Source organism: Zophobas morio, unplaced genomic scaffold (assembly GCF_036711695.1).
Source record: "Zophobas morio isolate AGI-343-1 ecotype UQ-CSIRO unplaced genomic scaffold, CSIRO_AGI_Zmor_V1 ptg000011l, whole genome shotgun sequence".
NCBI lineage: Eukaryota > Metazoa > Arthropoda > Insecta > Coleoptera > Tenebrionidae > Zophobas > Zophobas morio.
Genome location: NW_026972116.1, coordinates 10,056,928 through 10,081,185, shown reverse-complemented (window position 1 = coordinate 10,081,185; position 24,258 = coordinate 10,056,928). Strand labels below are relative to the sequence as shown.

Genomic DNA, 24,258 nt, shown 5'->3' with positions numbered 1-24,258 from the left:
TTGAGAGCAGTTACGTAGTTTTAAATATAAATTGTGCATTTTGTTATGAAACTATGAAACTTTTTTTTTAACTGATATATCTATGTAGAGTTAAAAATAACAGTGGACTAAGAAATTACTCAGCACGTTTCAAGTAAGATTTGAGGTTTACCCTGTTCACAGTACCAAGCTCAGAATAATCGGTTGTGTTGTTTCTAGTTACATAAATTTAAAATTTCGTTATACATTTTTGGCGTTTTCCAAAAACTGATATGCACAAGGTTATAAATCAAGCGCAGAAGCTTAAGTAGGATTTACTCTGCATTACTTGTCTCAGTAATCCTAAAGTACACCTAAAATTTCACAACAAGCAGGTAACAAGGTAGTTTGTAAGATAGATACAAAACGGCAGACCCATTTTTTTATTTTAAGAATTGTGAAACTTCTAGATAATGTGAAATTAATCATTACCTATTATTATACTCTCACATCTTTGGAATTAAAAAACCAAAACATATATTAAAAGAAATAGGTAAATGAGTTGCTTATAGGCGATGATAATCATGTATTTGTGGTTTATATTTTTTTCTATCACATATATATTCAATGCTTAATGAACACTTTTACAATGAAAAATAAAAATAGGAAATTTCAGACAAATGTGCCGTTTGATGTCCCACTTCTGTAAATATTTCAGTAGTTTGCTTACTAATAATTTCATTCAAGAGTGTTATTTTAACTTCCTTAATTTTTGAATCCACTATTCGTTTACATTTGAGTCTTGTATCAAATTCTTTAGTCATCACTGTGATTCTACATCCTGAGCCCACATATTCAATTTTGAAAAATCCATATTATAAATTTAGGTTAATGGAAATGGTCCGTATAGTGGAGAATTCTTGGATCTCTTTTTTACATACACATTTTTATTCCTACACCACTATATTTTATCTGTATTTTTTCATTTTACAAATTTGCGACTTGTTATTAGTACTTTCTTTTTTAAATTATTTGTTCTTGTTCAGCTTGGTTTCTAACAAAAATGCTTCCCCACCCAAGCACTTCTTGTATCTAGAATTTAATATACAACTCATTTGCATGATGTTCTATTATTTTATGTTCCATTTTTGTAACTTTCGATTTCCGTTTATTGCTTCCACCAAAATCTACTAAACTCGCGTATTTGATTAAATTGGATCAAGTGTTTTTAGTATTAACCAAAAAAATTACTTAGTTCAAGCTAAAAACCACGCTTCGAAAGACCTATGAAATTTCCACATCGAAAGTTTGTCTTCTTCTATAACTTCAAAAAACTTTCAAAAACTGCAGTAAAAAATTAGTCGAAGGTTATTTTGACAGAACTCCGCTCGCCCCTGAAGTACAGCCCAACATATTCTGTTACTTTGAAAAATAAAAATGATGATTTTCCGAATATTTATTTATTGTAACCTCTATACATTGAAACAAATATAAATTTCAGATTTTTGTAGACCGCACACACTTGTTTATATTTCGTTTGGAGTAATCATGACAGGAAACGGCTTAACAATTGCTACAATAATATGAATGCTTTGACAATGCTAGATCTATAGGTGTAATTCTGTAAGAACTTGTTAAATTTTAAGGGTGTTAAATTGCAAATTTCCATAGTAACGAGTTAAATTCGTAAATCTGCTTGGCTGTTTATTTGTAACAACCTTTAAATTTTAACACATTTTGATACACAGTGGGTCATGAAACATCGACAAAATATGAAAGTGGCAATAGGTAAAATGGAGTCGATTAGGTTACGCTTGAGAAGTAAAAATTAGATTAAGAATTATATACAATTTACCATGCCTCTGAATTAAGTCAAAATCAGGTTATATGTGTTATATATAATCAAAAGTTCAAAAAACTTTGTAATCTAATCTTTTAGGAACACGAGGTGGCTGGTTATCCAGTTCTTGTATTTAGTCGAAAACATACGTAATTTGCGTGTTATAACGAACTTTTGTAATTTGATAATTCCCTAATGGTCTTTGTTAAAAACTGAAGATATTTTTGTAGTTTACTAAAATTGAAAGACGGAGACAACTTATAGAGTTTATATTTTTACAATTTCAAAATATTTTGTTGAAATAAAGTAACAGAGATTGATTCATATGTTTTTAGTCAAAGATAACAAACTAAACAAAGAAAATTAATGAAATTCTCATTAAGTCAATAATTATCCAAAACCAATAAAACAAAATTTTCATCTCTTTCCAAAAAAAATGGTCCAGCATTTCTGCCGACAATTCTTTTTTCTATTTTAATATTTTTTTCATTTATGCTTGTTTACAGCTTGTAAACTCTTCACATGTATTTCGTAATACAGTCAATCGAACTCTGTAAATACATTTCAAAACAAAATATGTGTATATTCCGTTCTTTAAAAAATGGAAATCAAACAACTTTAAAAAATATGGCGAAAATATAAATAAAAAAAAAAGAAAATCATTATCATAACCCTAGCGTCGGGGAAAATTATCGTATACATTAATTATTGTTTTCTGTTTTTTGTTGATAGTCGATTTTACGACAATTATTACATTATATGTATATTAAAACTTTACCAACAAATATTTTTGTCACTATTTTAACTACATAAACGTACAGTACGATATTTTATTAATAAAAAAATGTCATTATTTCTTTTTTATTTCAGCTCTGTGAAATATTATGCTTTTCATTCTAAATAAATTGTTTACATTACGTAGTACGAGAAAGCAAAATTCAAATATTCTACATACTTTTCGACTATTAATTATAATTAATTGACTCCATTTTTAACAATTTTCTTTGTAGAATTCAACAAGTTTTTACGTAACTGTAATTTATTTGAAAAAACATTATTTGCTTCCAATTCACAATAGTAAAATTTAAATTAGACGAATAACTCAAAATCAAAATCTGTATATTTTAAATTAATGAAACCGCAACGTACGAGAAGAATTCAGTGCTTAAATTTATTAATATTTGTATCATAATATATATTCAATTTATTATTTTTGCAACAAACCCAATGTCGACCATTTATCTTTCATGAAAAATTATCTTTATGATCGACACTACGAAATTATTATATTTTTCTGCGAGCAAAAATTGAAACGAACTTAGTTTTAATCGAAAGATGAGTTTGTAGGTAAATAAAGATATACAGTAGAGGGATGGTTTATTTATTATTATTAGAGATAACGCGATAAAACTATTCCAGCAATTTGAACTCTAACGTAAGATCTACTAAAGCACATTTTTATCTAAAACTCTGAAAGATCACTCTGCACTATTTGGAACCCGATTTGTGCATTCCATTTTTTGGACCGCCTTATCTCTAACACTCGACCATTCATTTTTATCGTACCATTTTTGTTAACTTGGTAGCCAAAAGTTAATTGTTACAATCTAAGTGATATTTCAAGATAAATACAGTGGGTTTTTGTAAAAATGCTACTTGCGAAGTTTCCGTAAGTACCTTGTAAAATTAATAGCTCTCCACAACTATTGTAAATATTGCGCAACTGAAATAAGCAAAAGTGGATGTAAGCATTACGACGGTATTTACATCAATTTACTTTCACAAAAAGAAATTTATGCAATTTTCATCTTCACGGAGAATTACGATACACTTTCTATGGAACATGTTTAGAATTTTAAGCGAGTCTATCAAAGTTTAACTTTTACAAAAAAATTAATGTAAGCGTGTTTTTATGACTTTTTTTAATACTCGATCAAAATGAAATCCTTGAACTTTTCATTTTTAACAAGTATTCTTACATTTTACTATTTTGTGACATTTAAGTTTGATTAATAAGATGGAAAAACACAATTAGCGAGATTAGAATAAAGAAAATTTTACATCACTTTCACTGCTTAATTAATTAAGAGTTCATTTCTCCCGGTGAAAGTTTACCATTAGGAATTAATATAGTGTTAGGTTCAACGTCAGAATAATTTTTCTTTCGTTTCTTAGATGTTCATAACCTTTTCTCGTAAAACTTTTTTCCTGGTAAACACATCTTTGACGATATTACTTCATGTTACCAGGAGCATTTATATAAAATACACGTAGGGCACGTTATAATGAATCTATTAGTTTTCATAATGAGCAGTCTTATAACTATCCGGCTAACGGTACTTTGTCTGCCTTACCTATTAAGCATATTTAGGTATTATATAGTTACAAGACATGCCTAGATACTGTATGTATTTATGCACCACTTTGTATAATTATGATAGCTGCCGTGAGGAGATAGCAGATTATTTATCATTATCAACAAATTATCTAACAACTTTTATTTCTTGCTTTCAGATCTAAAGGAATTCCGCGTTCATGTGTTGGAGACGGTTCGACATCCATCGTGACATATCAAGGTAAAATATTTTTAACAGAATTATCTCAGCTTTAATGGGCGGTGTTGGCGGTTTATTCTGAGTGATGAAATCTAAAATGAGTTTTAACGTCGATCAATTAGTAGATATCATTTGGCTTTTCGAATTTAAAACAGGTTGCCAAGTAATTTAAGATAATAAAGATAAGCAGTGTGTAAGAACTTTCTAGTTCCTTTTGAAAAAAATTAATTGCATAATTGATCTAATCGGAGTTAATTAGACAGTTGTTTAAATTCTTTCAAAGATTTTCAGTTTTTAACCACACTCTTAAAATTTTCTCAATATCCGGAGAAATATAATTGAATACATGTTGGTCTGAATTTACTATCGTTTATAATAAGATTTCGATAACTGTGTACAGAAAAGTTATGAGAATGAATACTAAAATGTTTTAAGAAATTACAAAATATTGTTGATTCATTGTTATTGGTTTGTCAATAAAATAAAGACCTTCTAATACAGGGTGAGTCACTTCGATATCTCATTAACTAGAGACAGAAAAAAAGTTAAACACTAAGGCATGGTTCTTTGAGTAGCATACACTATTATTTGCAACGATTCCGTTTTGGAGGTGTAATATATATTTTTTTTTAACGGAACACCTTTATTTTTTATAGACTGATTGACCTTTCATAGGTTTTATGACCAAACCTTGATTTTGAAACTACGTACGCACCGCGTTTTAGCAGCTTTCTTGCAAACATTCTTTGAGTTATTTTCTAAATAATAATTTTTTGCTAGTTTTAAATACAACTTCATAAGCATAAAATATTTCGATAATTTTTTAGAACCTTTTGAATACTGAGATACCGAAACACTGACTTGAAATTTACACGAAATAGAGACGAGTTTTAGTTACATTAAAATTTAATGAGCAGGCAGGTCTTAACAACTGTGTGAATATCATAAAAAAACACCAAATATAGCGGTGTAAAAAAAATGGTCTGAGGTTATTTAGATAGAACTTCCCTCTCCCCTAGTTCAATCAAACAAATACAACTTCTTCGGAAAATTACAATATTTATTTTTTATAACCCTATAAATTAAATGAAGATATCTCTAGAGTGTTCAAGTGTTAAATAAAACCCCCACAGTGCATATGCCGCAAATTCTAAGGATTCACACAAGTGTGTATAATGTGAAATATGTATATTTAAGGGGGATAACTTTTGAAAGAAAATGTACTCTCAGTACAGGCTTAACTTCGTTTGTTCATGTTTATATTTCGAAAGAATTCTATTAAGCACGTACAGTTAACCAGCATTAGTGGCGGCAGATCAAAGTATGCATTTGTGTTAAAAGAAAATGAAATTTCATTGTAATTGTCTCTTCAAAACAGAGGAGAGGGCTAATCAATTAATTAAATTTAAAACGGTCCAAATAGTCGAATATTATTTTGGGTAAGTGGCCGTTGTTATGATTCTTATTTTATTATTATTAAATATAGCCGGGCGCAACATTACTGTACCCTTACTTTTCGAGAAAATGGGGTGAACCGCTCTTGATTTGAACAATAAAAAAATTAATTGGAAATGCCCAGGGATCGACTTCGAACCCAGGCCTTTTATTTGTAAACTCGATCACCTCCACCACGAGACCCGCTTGTGGAACTTCGTAATATGTCTCTAAAGTAGAGACAGAATTAAACAATAATCATAATAACAATAAACAAAAGCAAGGTCGATTCATAAACCAGGAGTACATTATTGCATAAAATATAAATACCCTTCACTGCGCAAAATAGTGAGCTGACGTCATAAAATTGTTGGTGGGATGACTAGACAAATTTTGATAGGGTTTTCTAATATACATACAAAATTTGTAAACAATCGGTTTAGTAGTTTCGGAGATTATCTGTCTAATAAAAATCCGGACACAATTTATCCATGGACATTTCCAAAATTCGAATTTTGTTTTAGACACTTCCTTTTCATTATCGTGTGAATACGATATATAATTCAATTCTCTCAACAGAGTTCCTATAATTGCCATTTACGTTAAGCTAAAATGAGGAATTTTGTTTTTAGATTGATTTGTTACTTTGACAAATAGGTAAAACATGGTCATAGTTTACTAATTAGTTTATTAAATGGATTCAAAGCCAAACAAAACTAACATTTTGCGATCCTAGATTTTCTTGACTGCAGTGGAACTCTTGGGATCATGAAATGTCGAGAAAGCATGAAAGTATCAAATTACCCGATGAACCCTATTAACAACAATACTTCCCCAGCTTACGTTCGGAGAGTAAAAAAGTGAAAAACTAGTAACTATCGACTTTGGATATAGAAAATATTTAATAAAAAGAAGTTCAAAAAATTGGTCGAAGGTTATTTCGACAGAACTTGCCTCGCCCCTGAAATATCTGCCTAATAAAAATTGACAGACGTGGACAGACGGCAGACAAACAGACGGACGGAAACAAGAGACCTATGTTTTCGTATTCTAGAGATCATGAAACGTCGAGAAAACATAAAAGTAGCGAACCGTCCTATGGACACGATTGCAATCCTTCGTTAGCTTGCGCTCGGGAAGTAAAAAGGTGTTGGAATAAAATACAAGGTATCATATTTGAAAGAAATGAAATATCAATATTTGAAAATCATAATATTTTAAATTGTTTTGATGAACACTCTCGGTTTTAAGACTCAATTTTATTACCACAAGAAAGTGCGTACTTTTTCTTATCTCTTTATAAAATATTGTAATACAAATGTTCAAAATAAACCTGGTGCGAAATTGAAAGAAAACTGGAATCAGTGGCAAAATAGATAACGTTTATAAAGAAATCAACGAAAATATGTATACTGGGTCTTCTGTTTAAAAAAGACGTTGTGTTTATGCAAAAGGCAATTATTATATTACAAGTATAGGTACAGGATTTTAATTGGCACAAAACAAAAAAATAATTTGTAAATGGGCTTGAGAATGGTGAGACTGAGAACAACAAATAGACTAAAGTTTATTCGAATAGCCTGAAGAGAATGTAACTGCTCAACTGAGTCAGATGTATTTTTCATAACATGTTTGCAGAGATTTCTCTTTATTTTTTGTTGAAATTCCAAGTTTGTTACATTATCCAACACTGTTATCAGTTTTTGTTTCACAAATAGAAAATTGATTACTAAGATACATAACCACAGTGTTTCTTTTGTGGACGTATTTACTGTTTTTAGAAAAATATTTTTCCTGAAGATGTTTTTGTCTTTGCCGGGAACCACATAGCAGATCGCTGACAAAAAAAACTCTTTAGAGATGCATTTGTAGCCGTGTTACACCTATTTATACCGCAAACTAATGATGATCTGTGCTTTTTTATCCAAAATTTGTCCACGACGTTGCTTTGTTCACTGGCTGTTTATCTGTTACTTTCCATTTCTACTCCAACTGGATGGAAATCCACTGGAATTAAAAACATCTCCCGTCCTTTGCGCCTGTCTTCATGTCTGAAACAGCAATCTTGGCTAGAATTCCTGAAAATGTGTTACTAATGATTCAGAGATATCTAAACTATTAGCAAAGAACGCAGTGTTACAATTTCAGTGTAATATGTTTATTACTGTTATCATTAGGAGTCAATAATTTTTCATAAAATTAGGTGTGCATTTTAATAATCAGTCTCTAAATACAAAATTAAAGTTAGTACGAAATTAACATAATTAAATTTTGTCAATTTTCTATTCTATTATCTAAATCTTTTTTAGTGTTTTCCTAAAAATTCTAATTATAACTATTTCCTAAATAAATCGTAAATTTTAATTCTACCAGTTTTATTTTATTAAAATAACCCCCACATGTTAAAATATATACAGATTTTCAAATATAATACAAAGCAGGCTTTGATGATATTCTGTGTGACATTATCATTTTTTGTCTACAAACGTATAGATTTTCATACGTACTTACGCGTAATAGCAACAATATTGCTTTATTCATTAATATTTCAGCCAGGCCTTTGTATAATTTGACGTCGCTTTTTTTCAACGTTGTAATGTTAAATTTTCCATATTTATTTGATTTCATCTTATTATCAGGAATAGTGTTTTTATCTTATTTGTAACAATTAATTTTCTGTTCTTGAAAATTGCGTCTGATGATGAATGTTAGATATCCGAAACATGTCACGCTATAAATATGAGAAATAAGAAAAATGGTTTTGTTGCTAATATAAACCCCAATAATTAAATTCGTCATCACTTTTAAATTTTTTAAACAAAACTTTCTTCGTCCCTGAGGAAGAGTGAAGTCTGTATGCAGGTTAAAAAGCGTTCATTAATGCGAATCTTATTATAATTTATGCCGTTACACTGTCCTACAAATTTCATGATAATTAAAAATTAAGTATATTGTTTACGTATGAGAAAATTGAATACAATCAGTTAGTTTATAAGTTCATTGCAGTCCTAAAATTAAAAACCTCGCTTAAAAGCACATCTGTAAATAAATATTTATTTCAAATTTTTTTGAAATGTTTGGATCCATTTTTACTTCCTGGGCGTAAGCTAAGGAAGTATTGTAATCGAGTCCATTAGGGGACTTTCATATTTTCTCGATGGGAAATCAGTCATCACCCTTGGAGTAAGAAAAAAATGGGTGTCCCGTTTCCTTCTGCCTGTCTGTCTCTCCGTCACCTGTGTCAATATCATAACCATAGTAAATTCTTAATCAAAATGTATTTGTTAATCTCCCCAAAAATTGATGACGTCACCACAAAATTTTGCCGAATAAATCCTATCTAAAATGTGCAAAATATGATGAGTCTATACTTGTGTTTTATCAATGCATTAATGTTTTTACAGGGTGACTCGAAAAAATTAATGACTGAGTCAATTTATTTTATTGAATAAATCAGGAACTGAAAAACCGAATGCTCTGAAAACTTGCAACACTTCTGTAGCTTACACTCAAAAAATAAAAGCATGTTCAAATAAATGACAATGTTTGGAATTTTGGTTAAATTAGATTAAAATCATTTCCCTCAATCAGTTAAGCAGGTGCAATTTCTTAGAGAAATAATAAAAGTTAAAAATTGTAGGCTAAAGAAGTATTGCAATCCAGCGATTGGATCTTTCATATTTTCTCGACCTCTTATAGACCCTAGAGCACGAAAAAGTAGGCTTCGCGGTTTCGTCTGTCGTCTGTCGATTTTTATTAGATGTATAATCTACAAAACTACTGAATCAATTCTTGTCAACTTTTCTATGTGGGTATATTAGGAATATCGTTGTTCGATTGACCCATTGGTCACAGTTTTTTATGGACGTAAGTGTTATTATCTATATTGTTTGTAATTACCATTGTAGGTATACTATACGTGTCGGAATTGACATACGTGTCCTTGCTGAAATGTTGGTCGGAATATTTTTCTTTGGGAAAATTCACTAGAAACAGACACAACCTTGCTCTTTATGAATGGATTCATACTTGTGGAGCAATTGTTAGACTGTTCACCCGATTTCCACGCACTCCGCACCAGGCCAAATGTAACAAATTAACAAAGTGTGATTAAAGCATGAATTCAGAAAAACAAGATCTACAAGAATCTCTAAAATGATACAAACATTCATATTTTTTTATGATGGCGTCGTTAATTTTTGAGAGGGGATGAATATATAAGTGTCAATCATTGTTCCGTAATTACTAAACTAGGACACATTTTAAACAGGATTTGCCTGTTTTGATGAGAATGAACAGACTGTTTACGTTTTATTATCTGCTCGATAATCGTGAAGCACACCTGACATTTTTTTAGTAATCAGTTCGGTAATTTTGGAAATAACCACCAACAGATAAACGTAATCTTACGCTATGAAATAATATTTCAGTTGAATAAAAAGTAAAAAATAAATAAAGATAAAAATGGTACTGGCATCTTAAAGAAACGGACAACCACAATTTTCGGCAAAAATTGGAACGTATTTAAAAATAGAAAGTTGGGGGCGGCAGCGCGAGGCCGGTGACCTCCATAACACTTTGGCTCTACATAATGTGTTATTAAAACTACGTTCTTATCACATACTGACATCTCAGCCAAGACGGGAGCTTTTCTCTGATAACCAAAATCTAAGATACTCTAACTGTTCCAATATTACTTGTATATCAATGTACGAAAGCACACGTATTTTGATATAATGTATTTTAATTCTTTCGACAAAAAAACAGAAAAAAAATCTGCCTAAAATGATTGGCACTTTCAATCTACGTTTGGAAGTTATTCCTTAATGTATATTTACCAATTTTTTTTATTCCTAAAAATTCTTTCTTCTTTTCTTTTTCTAAACAGCTGTATTTGAATTCAAATTTACATTATTTTGACATAATCTGCACAGTAATATTCCGATGGAAAATTAAACGTGGTACAAGCGGCGGAAAGCACAGTCCCCGACTCTGAACGTTTTAGTGAAATCAATACAGATCCGTAGACGTCATTAAAGATATATTTGGCAATCTAAACAGAAATTAGTTACAGCCGTACGGTCTCTGTGTAAAGGAAACTTTCATTTAGAAGCGATCGTACACTTTCCCAATTGTTCACATCTCAGTGCCGATATTGTTACTTTATCAAAATCCTTAATTAGTACTGCTCACTTGAAAGTTATAAATTCCTGTAAACGACTTTGTAAAGTCTCTCATGGCCGTAAACAGTTTTTCGCCAACATTATCCCGTTGTTAACAGTGTCTTTTTTCCTTTATTACTTCCCGAGGAAGTATTGTAATTAAATCCGTCGATCGATTCTCCACTTTTACGTTTTCTCGACATTTCATGACCCCTACAGTATGAAGAAATAGGTTTCCGGTTTCCGTCTGTCTGTCTATCTGTCCGTCCGTCTGTCTGTCCGTCTGTCTGCCGTCCCGGATTTTTATTAGACAGATAATCTCCGAAAGTACTGGGCCGATTGTTGTCAAATTTTGTATTTATATTACGAATATCATGTAGATGGTAAAACGCTAACCAAAATTTGTCTAATCATCCCCACTAATAATGTGATGAAGCCACTCACTTTAAAATTGTACTTAGCAAATGGGTTTTAAATTGTTGAAAATAACATAGTCCTACACATGTAGTTTATGATTTTGTATTGAGTTTTTACCCGAAACGTCCAGATTTCTGGAAAAAAAATCAAAATTATGAAACAACATTTTGCAATTTAATTTTGAATCTACAAAACAGAATGCTGTGCAATCTTGCATATGGCTTACAGTTACGATAAGCATGATAAATTTTTAATCAAAATATATTTACTTATCCAATCCAAAAAATTGATGACGTCAACCCAAAAGTTTGCCGAATAAATCCTAGCTAAATTGTGCAAAATATGATGAGTGTAATTATCATCCCATTAATATATTTTAAATTTGCATGAATAGAGTAACTAATTTATTTTATTGATTGAATCAAGAACGGCTCACTCCATTTGTCCCAAAATTTTTCCGAGGGAGGGGAATCTAATACGTTATTAATACTGCACCAACCTAAGTTGGTAAGTGTTCTTGCAAAAATGATGATTGACGTCATCATAAAATTTTGTAAAGTAAAAATTTATAGCAGTTTTCATAAAAAATATAAAATCCGCAAATCAAATTTTATAATTTTTCGAAAATGCTGGATATGTTTCGTTGTACTTCAGGGGCGAGGGAAGTTCTGTCGAAACAACTTTCGACCAATTTTTTGTGGTTATGCACGTGTAGAAAGATAACTTATCTGCCTGTTTGAATTAATCATAGTATGATAAACACCTAGCCTTAATTTAATCTAACGATAACTGATATGTTGAAATGAAAGTGAAAATGGCCACTTGTACATATAGCGCCGCACCACACACATGATGCATATATATATACTTAATTCCACTCTTTAATTTTGTGGGTTTACATTAAAAATTTGTAATTTTTAATTTTGTTTTTCTTGTCTATGGACGCCGGAAATTTCTTCACTACTCTTCAAATTTGCGTACGCATTAAAAAAGTCAACGTAAGGATGTACATATTAATAATTATTTAATTTATGTTATAGAAGGAAGTGTATTTTAAAATAGCATGATTTCAACATTAAATTCAAGTTTTAGTAGCATAATTCATGACTATCAAATTAATTTTATGATACGGAAGCAATAATCAAAATTTTAAAGATACCATATGCTCTAATACGTAAAAAATAGGATAAATAAAGCTTGTACAACACGTATTCACTGTGCTAAAATATTGTTTTTCAACAGTGGTTTCCACTGGTTTACAATTTTCTTTTATTAACACACATTTGTACACATATCTTTTTTTTCAAAATTTTGCAACATGTCGACAATTTATATGTATCTTTTACAAAGTGTACAACTGCAAACTAATTGTTGTTTTGATTTCAGATCACTTGTGATAGAATATCACCTACAAGTAGGGTAGTGGCAAAAATCCTGTGAAGTACAAAATTTCCTCCAAAGACTACTAAAATCGGGGGAAAAGGAGTCCTCCAGCCACATCGTGGCGGGGACTCACGTCCTAGGGGCCCAGTCGCCTATGTCGCTGGCGATGCCCTTTATCGACAACGATCTACTATGGAGTTCTGATCACGATGGTAAAATGGTCGACATCTCTTCTTGCCTTCAAGTAACTATAATAATTAACTGTAATTTTAAAAGTGTTCATAATTGTATTTTTAGGATGCATCAGTACCTGGAGCCCAACAGAATACCACAGGAATGGGTTTGGGCGAATTATCACAGTCGGACTTAAGTTCGCTTGTTCCTCCCTTGCCAGAAGCGAATATCGCCGACAATGAGGACATTTTTAAACATTTATCCGATACGACGTCTATTGAAATAGACACTTTGCTTAATGAATTTAATTCTACTCCTTTTATTAAGGTAAAGGCATTAGATGAATCTTCCAAAAGTTAGTGGATCAGTACGTTTACATTGTATTGACCAAGCAAAACACTGAACAGTTTATAAATAAAAGCTCTTGAGAATACCCCAATTAACTATTACAACTATTGATATTTAAAGGTTTACCACTTATTGATTTGATTGATATATGTTATAGTCAAAATGTTCATTCCGTCGATGTATGCATTGACTAATTTGCTCAGTAAATGTGTTCAGAATGGACAATATGTAAACTTTTACTAGTCGTTATATACAATGACGATTTCCATTCAGTCAAAGTGTGCAACATCAACGAACAACGAAATTTTATGTTAAAAACGGAAGTGAAAATTACAAAAACTTTGTCAAGAAAACAAAAGCGGCATATGTTGTTATATGTAATTTAATTGTTTGTGAATACTTTGACTAAAGCCAAACGTCAACGTATACATTGACTCGTCAGTGTATACATTCGCTTTGACACTTTGACTATAACATATATGCTTACGTAAATTAATTTAAGGTGATCAAAAAATGAAATCAAATTCCGAAGGTGGTTTATATAGTGGCACAATTTTCATTAAATGACTTAAGCGTCAAAAATAAAGAAAAATTACAATACAAAATATAAAAAATCTGATATAAAAAAGATTACTTGTTAATTATAGTGAGCTGGTTGCTTGTAATTTGAACTATTGTTACTCGACTAAAATATAAACAGTTTTTGTTAACACTATAGCATTAATACCAAAGTTAATCCGATTTTATGATTTATCCCAAAATTAAAATATGTACCAATGTATTATCATTTTCCTTACATAAAAATAGCAGTATATTACCCTGTGCTTCTGATCAACTGCAAAAACTGTTGGTTTTTACTCCGTAAATACACATAAATTGATTTTTAAATATAAAACATATCGAGGTATAGAACGAAAACCCGATAAGTGATGAAAATTCGAAACAGAGCTAGAATTATTTAATCAATGTTTGCACGGTAAAGTTTATCCACAAAGTAAAATAAAACGAGTAATAAGTCGAGTCAAATAACTAGGAATGTTTACTTGTAGTCTGTAGGGATTCTGATTGTGTTAAGATTAAATTATGTTATCGAATATATATGTAGTTGTCGGGTTTTCGTTCTATACCCTCGACATATGTAAAGTCACAGACAAAAGTTAGTGACAAGGAAAATTCGCATCAATAGAACACTTAATTTATCAAAATTCTGGAGCTTTAGCCACTACATTTAAGTCCCAAAATACAAAGACACGTGATAGATTTAATATAGATTTGAAAATCACTTGAGATATAAGTGACCGGGAAGGGGAGATATAATGACACTAGTCCTTAAATTCGTACGACATAGGATTGTGCTAAACTCAGACTTCTAAGTATAGCTATGAGATACAAATCTCCTGAAAATTTTCGAACCAATTGACGTTTTTTTTTTGTCACTAAATTCTCTGTGTGACTTGATGTAAATTTTGAATAATCAAAATAAATTTCCTGTAAGGCAACAGTAACCAGCTTTCATAATTTGGTGATATTCTCTGATAGGTAATCTTTGTCAATATTAACTCTATTTCTAAACAGTGCATTTCTGCACTTCTCAGGATTATTGTTGTGGCTGTTTAATTATTGTTAATTGAATTTTTAGTACACACTTAAACATTAAGATTAATGACGACTAAAAGAGTATAAACTCCTCAAGAGACATTAAATAATTTGAACAGGAAACATTTTACCACACAGATTCATATCTAAAACTTTTAACTTTATTTAAGATGAATTATTTTCTTTTATCGTACAATCAATTTTTCACCATACGAGTATATATGGCACACAATACATATTTCTACCACTAGAGATATATTTTTAGGTAACTATACCTTTATGTCGAGATCGGTATAGTTTTTAGCGCAAAATATGTATAACTGTAAAATATATGTTTAATATGGTGTAGTTTAAACATACTTATCTTTAAACGTAAGAAGGTTCCGAAAGAGCATTAAAAACACGATCCAAGGCAGCCATGGATTTTGAAGATATGTCTTTGATAGATTTTTGTCTTATTAGATTATAGTCAATTGAAAAGTTTCAGAAAATGAAACGATCAACGACAAATTTTCAAAAATCCATGGCTATCTGTCACTATGCTTTCTAAAGCTCTCTCGGTATTTGCAACAAAACGGAAGCCACTTTGAACCTTTCTTCTAAGAATGCCTGATTGAACAGAACTAAAGCATCTGATACTCACACAATATAGTTATTTGTTATTTCTAGATTATAATAAAATGTTTAGTGAAATAAAGCAGCGGTAAATTTTTAGTTACAATACAGTGACAAATTTTCCAAAACAAACTGATGTACGATGTTTTATTATAATTCTGTTATAACATAACACTCGTAGATATCATAACACAGATATGAACTGTTTAATGTGGTTTTTTAATGCAATCAAATGCAAACACCTAGGAATAATACTATGATGGCATAATTATATTAACATTGTGAAATAATAATCAAACGCATATATCTGATTAGTTACTGAAACTACTATGAGCGTATTATTATTATTATTATATCATCGTGGAACTGTTATCAATTGTTTCCGTTTTTATCGTATTAAGTATCGCTTTAACAAAAAATATCAGTTTGGAAGAGGTTTATCATTTAAATTATATTCTTTAGTTGTTAGTTAATAAATTAGAAATTATTATCGCAAAAAAATTGAGTTGTAAACCTTAAAGTATGGTAAATTTGCATATAAGGTCCTACGATCACTAGTTTACAACTAGAATACTAGATGACAGTAGCTAAATTTTTCATGTCGTTGCAGCAAGAAGAAAACAATAATATCCCAAACTGCGCCGCCGATGAAGCGTCGGGTAATTCTGCCACTCACCAAAAGAGTGCGCAAGTTATGTTAGAGATGCGCTCTCTAAAATACACCATTGCCGCAGCGAATCCGATTCTTGCCGAGAAGCTCGCGACACCTAGTGAGCAAAATATTCAACCAAGTAATAATGGAAGTCGACCGCAGTTGGCGCCACTGACACCGAAAGTGGAGAAAGGTAGGTATCTGATTTCAGTGATAAGTTGTATCACCTGCGACCGCGGGAAAACAGTCTGATAATAATTGTGAATACGTTTTCAAATTATTCTAATCCAAAGGACACATAAAATTCCAAATAACATTATGTTTTCAATCTTTTTGTGTTTCTTTTTTTGTTTTAATATTTAATTTGCGGAAGTCCTGGACCTGAGGTTTCGTCTTTTTTATTAACAAATTATTGCTAAATATTTAATATTCATGGGTAAAATTTATTACAATTTGTAAAATATATCTTATTATAATTTCTGATGTTTCACTAGAGACTAGAAAATTTTTATTATTAGTATTTTTTAATACTGAAGGACGTAGAATATGAGATTAAGTTGTTTTGTTTTTATATTAAAATTCGAGTGACCCTTGAAAATTGTGACAGTGTACTGATACGAGAAAAAACACAGGATCTAACGACGGACCTTGAGGCACTCCTGCGTAATGATAATGGACACTATAAATCAGCTTCTAGCAACAAATTTCATTATTTATGTAACGTAAGGAAGACAACAGGTGTGACCTTGACCTGAAAACGTGTCTTGTGAATTGTTTATACAACATGTGGAATTAACTGCATAAAACAGCGGCATTATGGAAATGTTAGGTGTTAGTCATATCCATTACCGTTCTGTTAAAATTATTAATAAATCAGAATAGACGGTTGCGAAAATTCCGGGTTCTAGAAATGATAATAATTTTTTCTAAACAAGTCCGATTACATAAAAGCGCAATGCACCTAAATATGTTAAAATGTGTTAAAATAAGTGTACAGGTACTTACACCATCAGAACGTTTAAAAGGTTAGTTGCTACGTCAGGAATCTGAACCTTGTACTAAATACTGTAAAATGATTTAAATAAACACATTCGATCGATTTCACAATCGGTTAGGTTTATTTAGTCAAGCGGTGTAGCAGTTTTATGGTTATTATGTGGCATTTTACTCGTCAATCATGAAAATAATAGTTCCCGCAACGTAGGAAGTATAGATAACACAAAGTTGGTGACTCTGGAACGTTTCTCGTGGATAAATGTCGTAAATTTATAACCTTTCCAAAAACATACAGAGGAGTCATAAAGTCGAGCATCTTATCGAACCTAAATCCCCTTTAAATTTAAACTGAATACCGAACATAAAACAAGACTTCCACGCTGAGGGTCTCTTCAGACCGCAAGTGTTGCAGCCCTATCACATGTGAGGGTGAATGTCACACATGTTCCTAGTTAGAGGGCCATAATGCTATCTATTATATCCCTCATTAAACGGGGGCGACCTCCTAAACACGAACTTTTATAGAGGATTAGTAAAAAAGACATAATTTATTTTAAGGACGCAATATAAAAATGTCATGGGACAGATTTAAGGAGGAGACACCATGTCACAAGTTTGTAAAGAGATAACAGGGTGGATCAGCTTCTTAATTTTTAACGACACTGCTTTACATCATCGTAAATTTGAAAGTGGGAAATAGAAAACGGATCTGGCACTGTTTATTGCACAGTTTGAGAATGACCATAAATTTACGAAAATCGTTAAATTCGATAGCGCCTAAAATAAAATTTTGGAATTTATTTATTTATGTATTTATTTTAATTCAATATGTAGCCATTGTGGTGCATATCCCGGCTGCCTAAGACCAAAAATAAACAGATTGGGCAAAAATTAAAAAATGGTAGCCGCAATATTACCAAGTAGTGAAGGTGTGTGTAAACTATTGGAATCGAGAGGATGATACATTTGTGGTGGCATATTTTTTTCTGATTTTTGTTGTTTATATTAATATGGTGACGAAAGTTTGCATCATTGTGGACTTGTATGTACTGGTGTAGTATATCACTAAGAAAATAAAAATGTTATCTGTAATCGAGTGCCTTGTTAATTAGTTGATTATCTAATAAGTAAATAGAAACAACCTGAAGGCGATATAAAACATGACAGCTTAAGAGATAAGTTAGAATTATTATTATCAAAATTATTTCATGACAAATATGCAAGAATATTTTTAATTAATGGTTTAAAACGACATAGTTACGCGTGGCTTTGGATTTAATTGAGGTACCTTATTAAGACGTCAAAAAAGTTTTGCTTAGGGAAAAATAATTTTGAAGTGACTGTCATATATTGACAGATTAATTATATTTAAATACAAAAATTTGAATCTTAATATGTGTACAATGTTTGAGCTGATGTACCAAAATTCCTTTAAAACTACTATTTGTGTAGAGAATAAATTGATTAGAGAATTTACAAGATAGGATTTTCTTAAAGGAAAAGCTTACCATACAAAATTTTATCATAAATTTCAAGTTAAAGGCACAAACAAAACTAGCGACAACGTCAATTCGCAACAATAGTTGATGTGTCAAAATTTTGCAGCTTTAAGTGACAATATAATGTAGAATTGAACTTTCATTCGACGCATAAGTGAGTTATGGTGTTAAAATAAATTTTTACCACACTGAATTGTGGCTAAACCTGCATCGATGTATAGCTAATAATATGCGAATCTTTTCAAAATTTTGAAGCAAATGACGTTTTCTTGTCGAAAAGTTTTGTCTGGGAGTTTATATTATTTTAATATAATAACAATTTTAACTACAAAACAAACATTACTAAAATTAAAATATGATATTCCAAAAATATTTATTCCTAAATTTACTTTGTATACAAAGAGTAATTTTTAAATAATTTTGGTAAATTAATTGACATAAAACACTCGGTATGTACCACGTGTTTCTTTTATTTGATACAACCCCCGTAATTTTATTTATTTTCTTTGGGCAAATTTGTATCATTTTAAAAGATCACTTATGCCAATAAATGATGAGTGTCAATTTTTCAAGCTACTAGATTGTCGTCAATAAATACGAATTTTTCGTCTATTTTATTGAATAACTTTTTAAGTATTAATTTTAGAATATTGGTTGCTTTTGAGTTTTACAATAAAATCAGTCTTTCCATTTATGATAAAATATACCTAGTGTTCCATAAAAAAAATAAAGTTGACCTCATTTCCGGTTCTACTGGAAGTGATAATAAAAATGTGAGGTTGCCATCACATAGATATTTTAAAATGATACAAATTACCTCAAAGAACTACAGGTTTATCTTTAAGAATGAAAAAGTTGCAGGGGTTGTATCAAATAAAAAGTGTGTTTAAAAAAAGCCAGTCTGGTAACCGTCTTAATTTTTCGAGTACAGCATTGTTTGAAAATACGTCAAATTAAATCGCTTTATATATTCTACGGTCTGATTTGAAAAATTAATGTTTAGCTATCATTTGTTTTTATTTGTGACATTCAATTTTTTTAATGACACGCTATATATTTTTAGAGGTTTTATAGAGACTTTTTTCCGAATTCATTCATCAATATGTTATATTTTGTTAAAAGGTTGTGGAAAAATTAATTAATTTTTTGTCTCAAAACGGCTGTGATGAATTTATTAATAATTATTTGCTTGTACAAGTCTAGTTATGTAATCTCAAAATTTCTATTAGCAATTTGACAATTTTTATAACTTTATAACGATTGAAGATGATTTATTGAAGGATTAATATTTGAAAATATTACAGTGGGATACAACAATCTCTACAAAAAAATTTAGGTGTCATCAAAAAAAAGCACAATAAATATTAAACATTAATTTTTCGAATCAGATCGTAGTAAACGATTTAATTTCACATATGACATAATGTCGCAGAAAATATAACGCAACTGTAGACCTGGCCTCTTTGACTCAAACACGGTATATATACTTACGAATTTTGTACTATTTTTTTGCTTTTCGGAAATGGCACCAACTTTTTCGTTTCAAATAAAACTTTTTATGCTTTTTAAGTGCGTTGAACAGAATGGTTTTTTTTTTTTTCAATAAGTCACTTATTTGGTTTAATGCTTCAAGAATTTTAAATTACGGCAACCCTCTTCAATCTATTATTTCAGACATTTGAAAAATAGAAGTTTGAAATTTTAAACGATTAATTGATATAAAAATATTTGTACCTTGACAATATCGTTGGTAACGTACGATTTTTTAAATTTCTGTTCTGGTTGGCCATGACGCGTACGTCAACAGTGACACTGATACAGCTGACGTAAGCGATTTTATAACTATACTAATTTTATACACATGACATTAACTTTTTTTACAAATGAAATAGTATAACTTTTTTCAGTGTAGAATTTCTTTTAATGCCCTAAATGTTTTTGAATGAAATAGAAAAAATATACTCTTTGAAACACTTAAAAGAAACAAAAAATTATTGTATGTCATTTTCAGATATTACAATATTTTTGCGCTCACTGACAATACCAAGTTTCAAAATTTTATCAAACGAATTCATATCAAGTAAAAATAAAAAAATAAATATTTATTTAACTCTCGTAAAAACATACCATATTTTATTTTGAAAATGAATTTTAGTTCCGAAAAAAAAGAGGATACTCTGTATACAACATAACTTAAAAAATCCTTGGGTCCAAATGTAGAAGACATAGGCCTTCAAAGCTTCCTTTTTTCGATATTTTACCATTTTTAATTCATTACTTGGTGTTGTATCGTGTCTTTATCAATCGTTTTCTTCATTTTATATAATATACAAAAATAAAAAAAAAAAATTCAAAATGAATCTAACAGTGATTAACTTTTTAACTTTTTTTAATCTGTCTGTCTAAATCGATATTTTGGGTTTGTAAGTGATCTTCTCTAATTTGGACTCCGCGCCCTTATATCTTGAGAACGGATAAAAATGCTATAAACGCCATTGTTTTTAGCTCGAAGAGGGAAGCTTAGTTTAGTACAATATTTTTTTAGTTGCAATGCATGTTTCTTGTTATTGTTTTTATTGTTATTTTATTTTCAATTGATAAAAAAAATAAATTTATTAATCTAAAAAAATTAAAGTTAATTAAATAAAGGACCACCACTTTATTTTACAAACAACTAAGTAAGATTTATTTCAGAAAGAGGTAATTTAAGCATGTCGACCCTCAGACTAAACACTAAGTTTACAACTAATAGTAATTAATTAATAGAGTATCACGCGTTAAAGAAGCAGAAACATTCCTAGTTCAATTTTTTTAATCTCCTAAATCACTCAAAGGTCGCAAATATAACAAATGATATATGTATCACCACAAAACGTTATCTAAGGGGCGTTAAACCTGGACTGCGAGCTGGCGGTAGAGTAGATCCAATTTTCATCATAAATGTTTTTTAGAATTAAATAAATTGAATTATTTTCTACAGGCAACATGTTGTTGTTTTCTTGTAGTCCAAGATTTCTTACGTTAATAATAACAATATATGGCAACTAAACTTATCTCTTGATTTAGATCATTTATATTAAAACTGATACAAAATAAGTGTTTCATATCATTGTTATGTTAATTTAATGATTTATCAAAATCCGTCAAAAAAGTTTCCCCTGTCAAGATAAAAGCAATGGCGTTTACAGAATTTCAATCTTTCTATCCGTTCTCAAGATATGAGGTCGTGGAATTTTCTCTGAGACATTCTATATATTTATTTATTATTGGTTCTTACATATTTAATAAATACAACTTTAGAACTGTGTATTCATGTCTGAAAAATGAAACACTACTTTGAGTGTAACCTTTTTTTGACACAGCTGATTAATCTATTATTTATTTATACATGATGTTTCCAAAGTGAGGCATAAGCTCGATGATAAAAAGGCTCTGAAGAACTTGGAAAAAATGGTTAAAAAAATTCCTGACCCAAATTTTTAAAAATAGTAAACTTCAACGTTTAAGAATTAACTTCGTAATTCTGACTTCGTTTTAATGAACGGCATGTGTAATAGGCAGTTAAATAATTAGTTATTAATAATTTGCTAGAATACGATCCACATCATTTTTTACTGTTGACGATTTTGAACGAAATTTTAGACTGTAAATTAAATTCACAATAAAATATACTTACTTACATTTTGAAATTTGATATTTTCAGAAATTTGGCTCAAGGATTTTTTAACAATTTTTTTTTCGAGTTCTTTAGAGCTTTCTTAACAGCGTACCAACGAGCTTATGCGTCATTTTTGTAACGTCCTCTATAACATGTACAGGTGATTCAGGACGATGACTAGAATGGTCGATATCTAAGAATACATTGTACAGCGTTGACAGATCTGTTAACACCAAACTCCATTTAATAGAATCAAAATAAACAACAAATTTAATGTCTGACATTATCTTGACTTTTTTAAAGGTGTTGAAATTGTATAATTTTCGCGTGGAATCGGCAAATAAATAGTTTTCATAAAGCCGGATGATATGTAGATATAATCAGACAGTTATTTGTTATAAAAACTTGTTTACAACCAATTATTATCTGTATGCGAGATTTAAAAATAACAAGTAAAATAAAAAAGTAATAAATACGCCCTTCAGACAATCCGGCATCGTCAAGCTCCTTTCTTTCTCCTCGACTTAGAGTTTGCCAAAAGTTGAACCAGACATTCGCAACCTAAATTAGCACCATTTATCTTAAACAAACAATATCCGAGTGTCCGACACATTAAAAGAATTATTATTGTCGAAGCAGGTCATGGCTATCTTCGATTAAAACCATTGCGTCAGTTTCACTTCTCTACATAAGGAAACTGAGAAAGGGAAATCCTTGTTGACCGTGGCTGAAGCAAAATCAGAGCTTTGGTAGAAGGGAGGGCCAATAGAAGGAGAAGTTCCGAGAATCTTGCAAACATCAAGTGTAGTTGTTATACCACTGGGTTTTTTTTATTATTATGACCCCATTTCAGTTTCAAAATATGAACAGGTGGTTAAGTGGGCTTGGTTATGACTCGAATCGATGGTGTTAATAGCATCTAATAGAGGTGTCAGAGTGTAATGAGATGTGCAAATGTTTGCAATAATAAATATCGCAATGATAACTGTTCGGTTTTCGCGCTAGTTAAAAAGAGTTGCGATTTTTACAAATTGGTTATAAAATTCAAGTGCAAAGAAAAAACCAAAAGTGTGTGTATACAAGAATAAAATCCAGCAGCTCATAACAGCAAAACAAAAGGATATAAAACCTGGAACAATACCCTATTAACAGCAACTTTTATCTCAATAGGAAACTCTTCTTTCAGCTGAATTACATTCCCTTCAGTGTGACCGCTATACAGCGAAGCATAATAAATAAATAACGCAATTGGTATATCTGAAACGAACCCAGCAGCTCCGGCCTGAAACTTTTTATTTAATAAAAGCTATACCAGATTATATCCATCAACTCATCTAATATACTGTCTAAAGCTTCAAAGTTTCCGAAAAGTTATCACTAAGCAGAACTAAGTAACCCACAAGACGTACATTTTTCACAACTTCGAAGTTTTCTATTTATGTTCTTCGATCTGTCGGTTTTGTGTGCAAATTGGTAACAAAGTTCAGTATAAAAAAAATTAATCTTTAAAAGTTGCATGGAATTTTGTGGAGCAAGTATGGTATTAAATTTTTGTTTTACATACAGCGAGAAGTTTTCTCATACATAATACATTAATAACAATCGATCACACAGTTGGTTGGTTTCCCATGAAGATAACAACATCCTTACATCGAAAATCACATGTTATGTTTCACGCATTTTCTATTCCGAGTAAGGTTTTTTGCACATGTATATTTTTTTCAACAAATAATGGATGTCAGTTTCACCTAATACTGAAAACAAACTTCTTTTTGCAAAAGCTTGGTTAAGCTGACTGTTATATCTGCCAAGGTTATCGAAAAAACAATTATTTTATTAATATTATTATTAATGCCGAAAACACTACTCTCATTTGTAAAAGCTTGATTAAACTGGATGTTGCGTATTTCAGGGTGATCGAACTCTTTCACTTCTCGAGCGTAAGCTAAAGAAGTATAATAGTAATCTACT

At 30.5% G+C, this 24,258-nt stretch overlaps 1 protein-coding gene across 2 annotated transcripts in view; it reads left to right on the top strand.

Moving 5' to 3' along the window:
• Positions 1–24,258, top strand: part of LOC135126892 (ecdysone-induced protein 74EF) — a 380,527-nt gene that overhangs the window by 165,794 nt on the left and 190,475 nt on the right. For both annotated transcript variants that reach the window (XM_064053102.1, XM_064053101.1), the window contains exons 2-5: positions 4,313–4,374; positions 12,753–12,993; positions 13,047–13,250; positions 16,093–16,327. In XM_064053102.1, coding sequence (XP_063909172.1) covers positions 12,904–12,993; positions 13,047–13,250; positions 16,093–16,327 — 529 coding nt within the window. In that variant the 5' untranslated portion in view covers positions 4,313–4,374; positions 12,753–12,903. The remainder of the gene's footprint in view (positions 1–4,312; positions 4,375–12,752; positions 12,994–13,046; positions 13,251–16,092; positions 16,328–24,258) is intronic.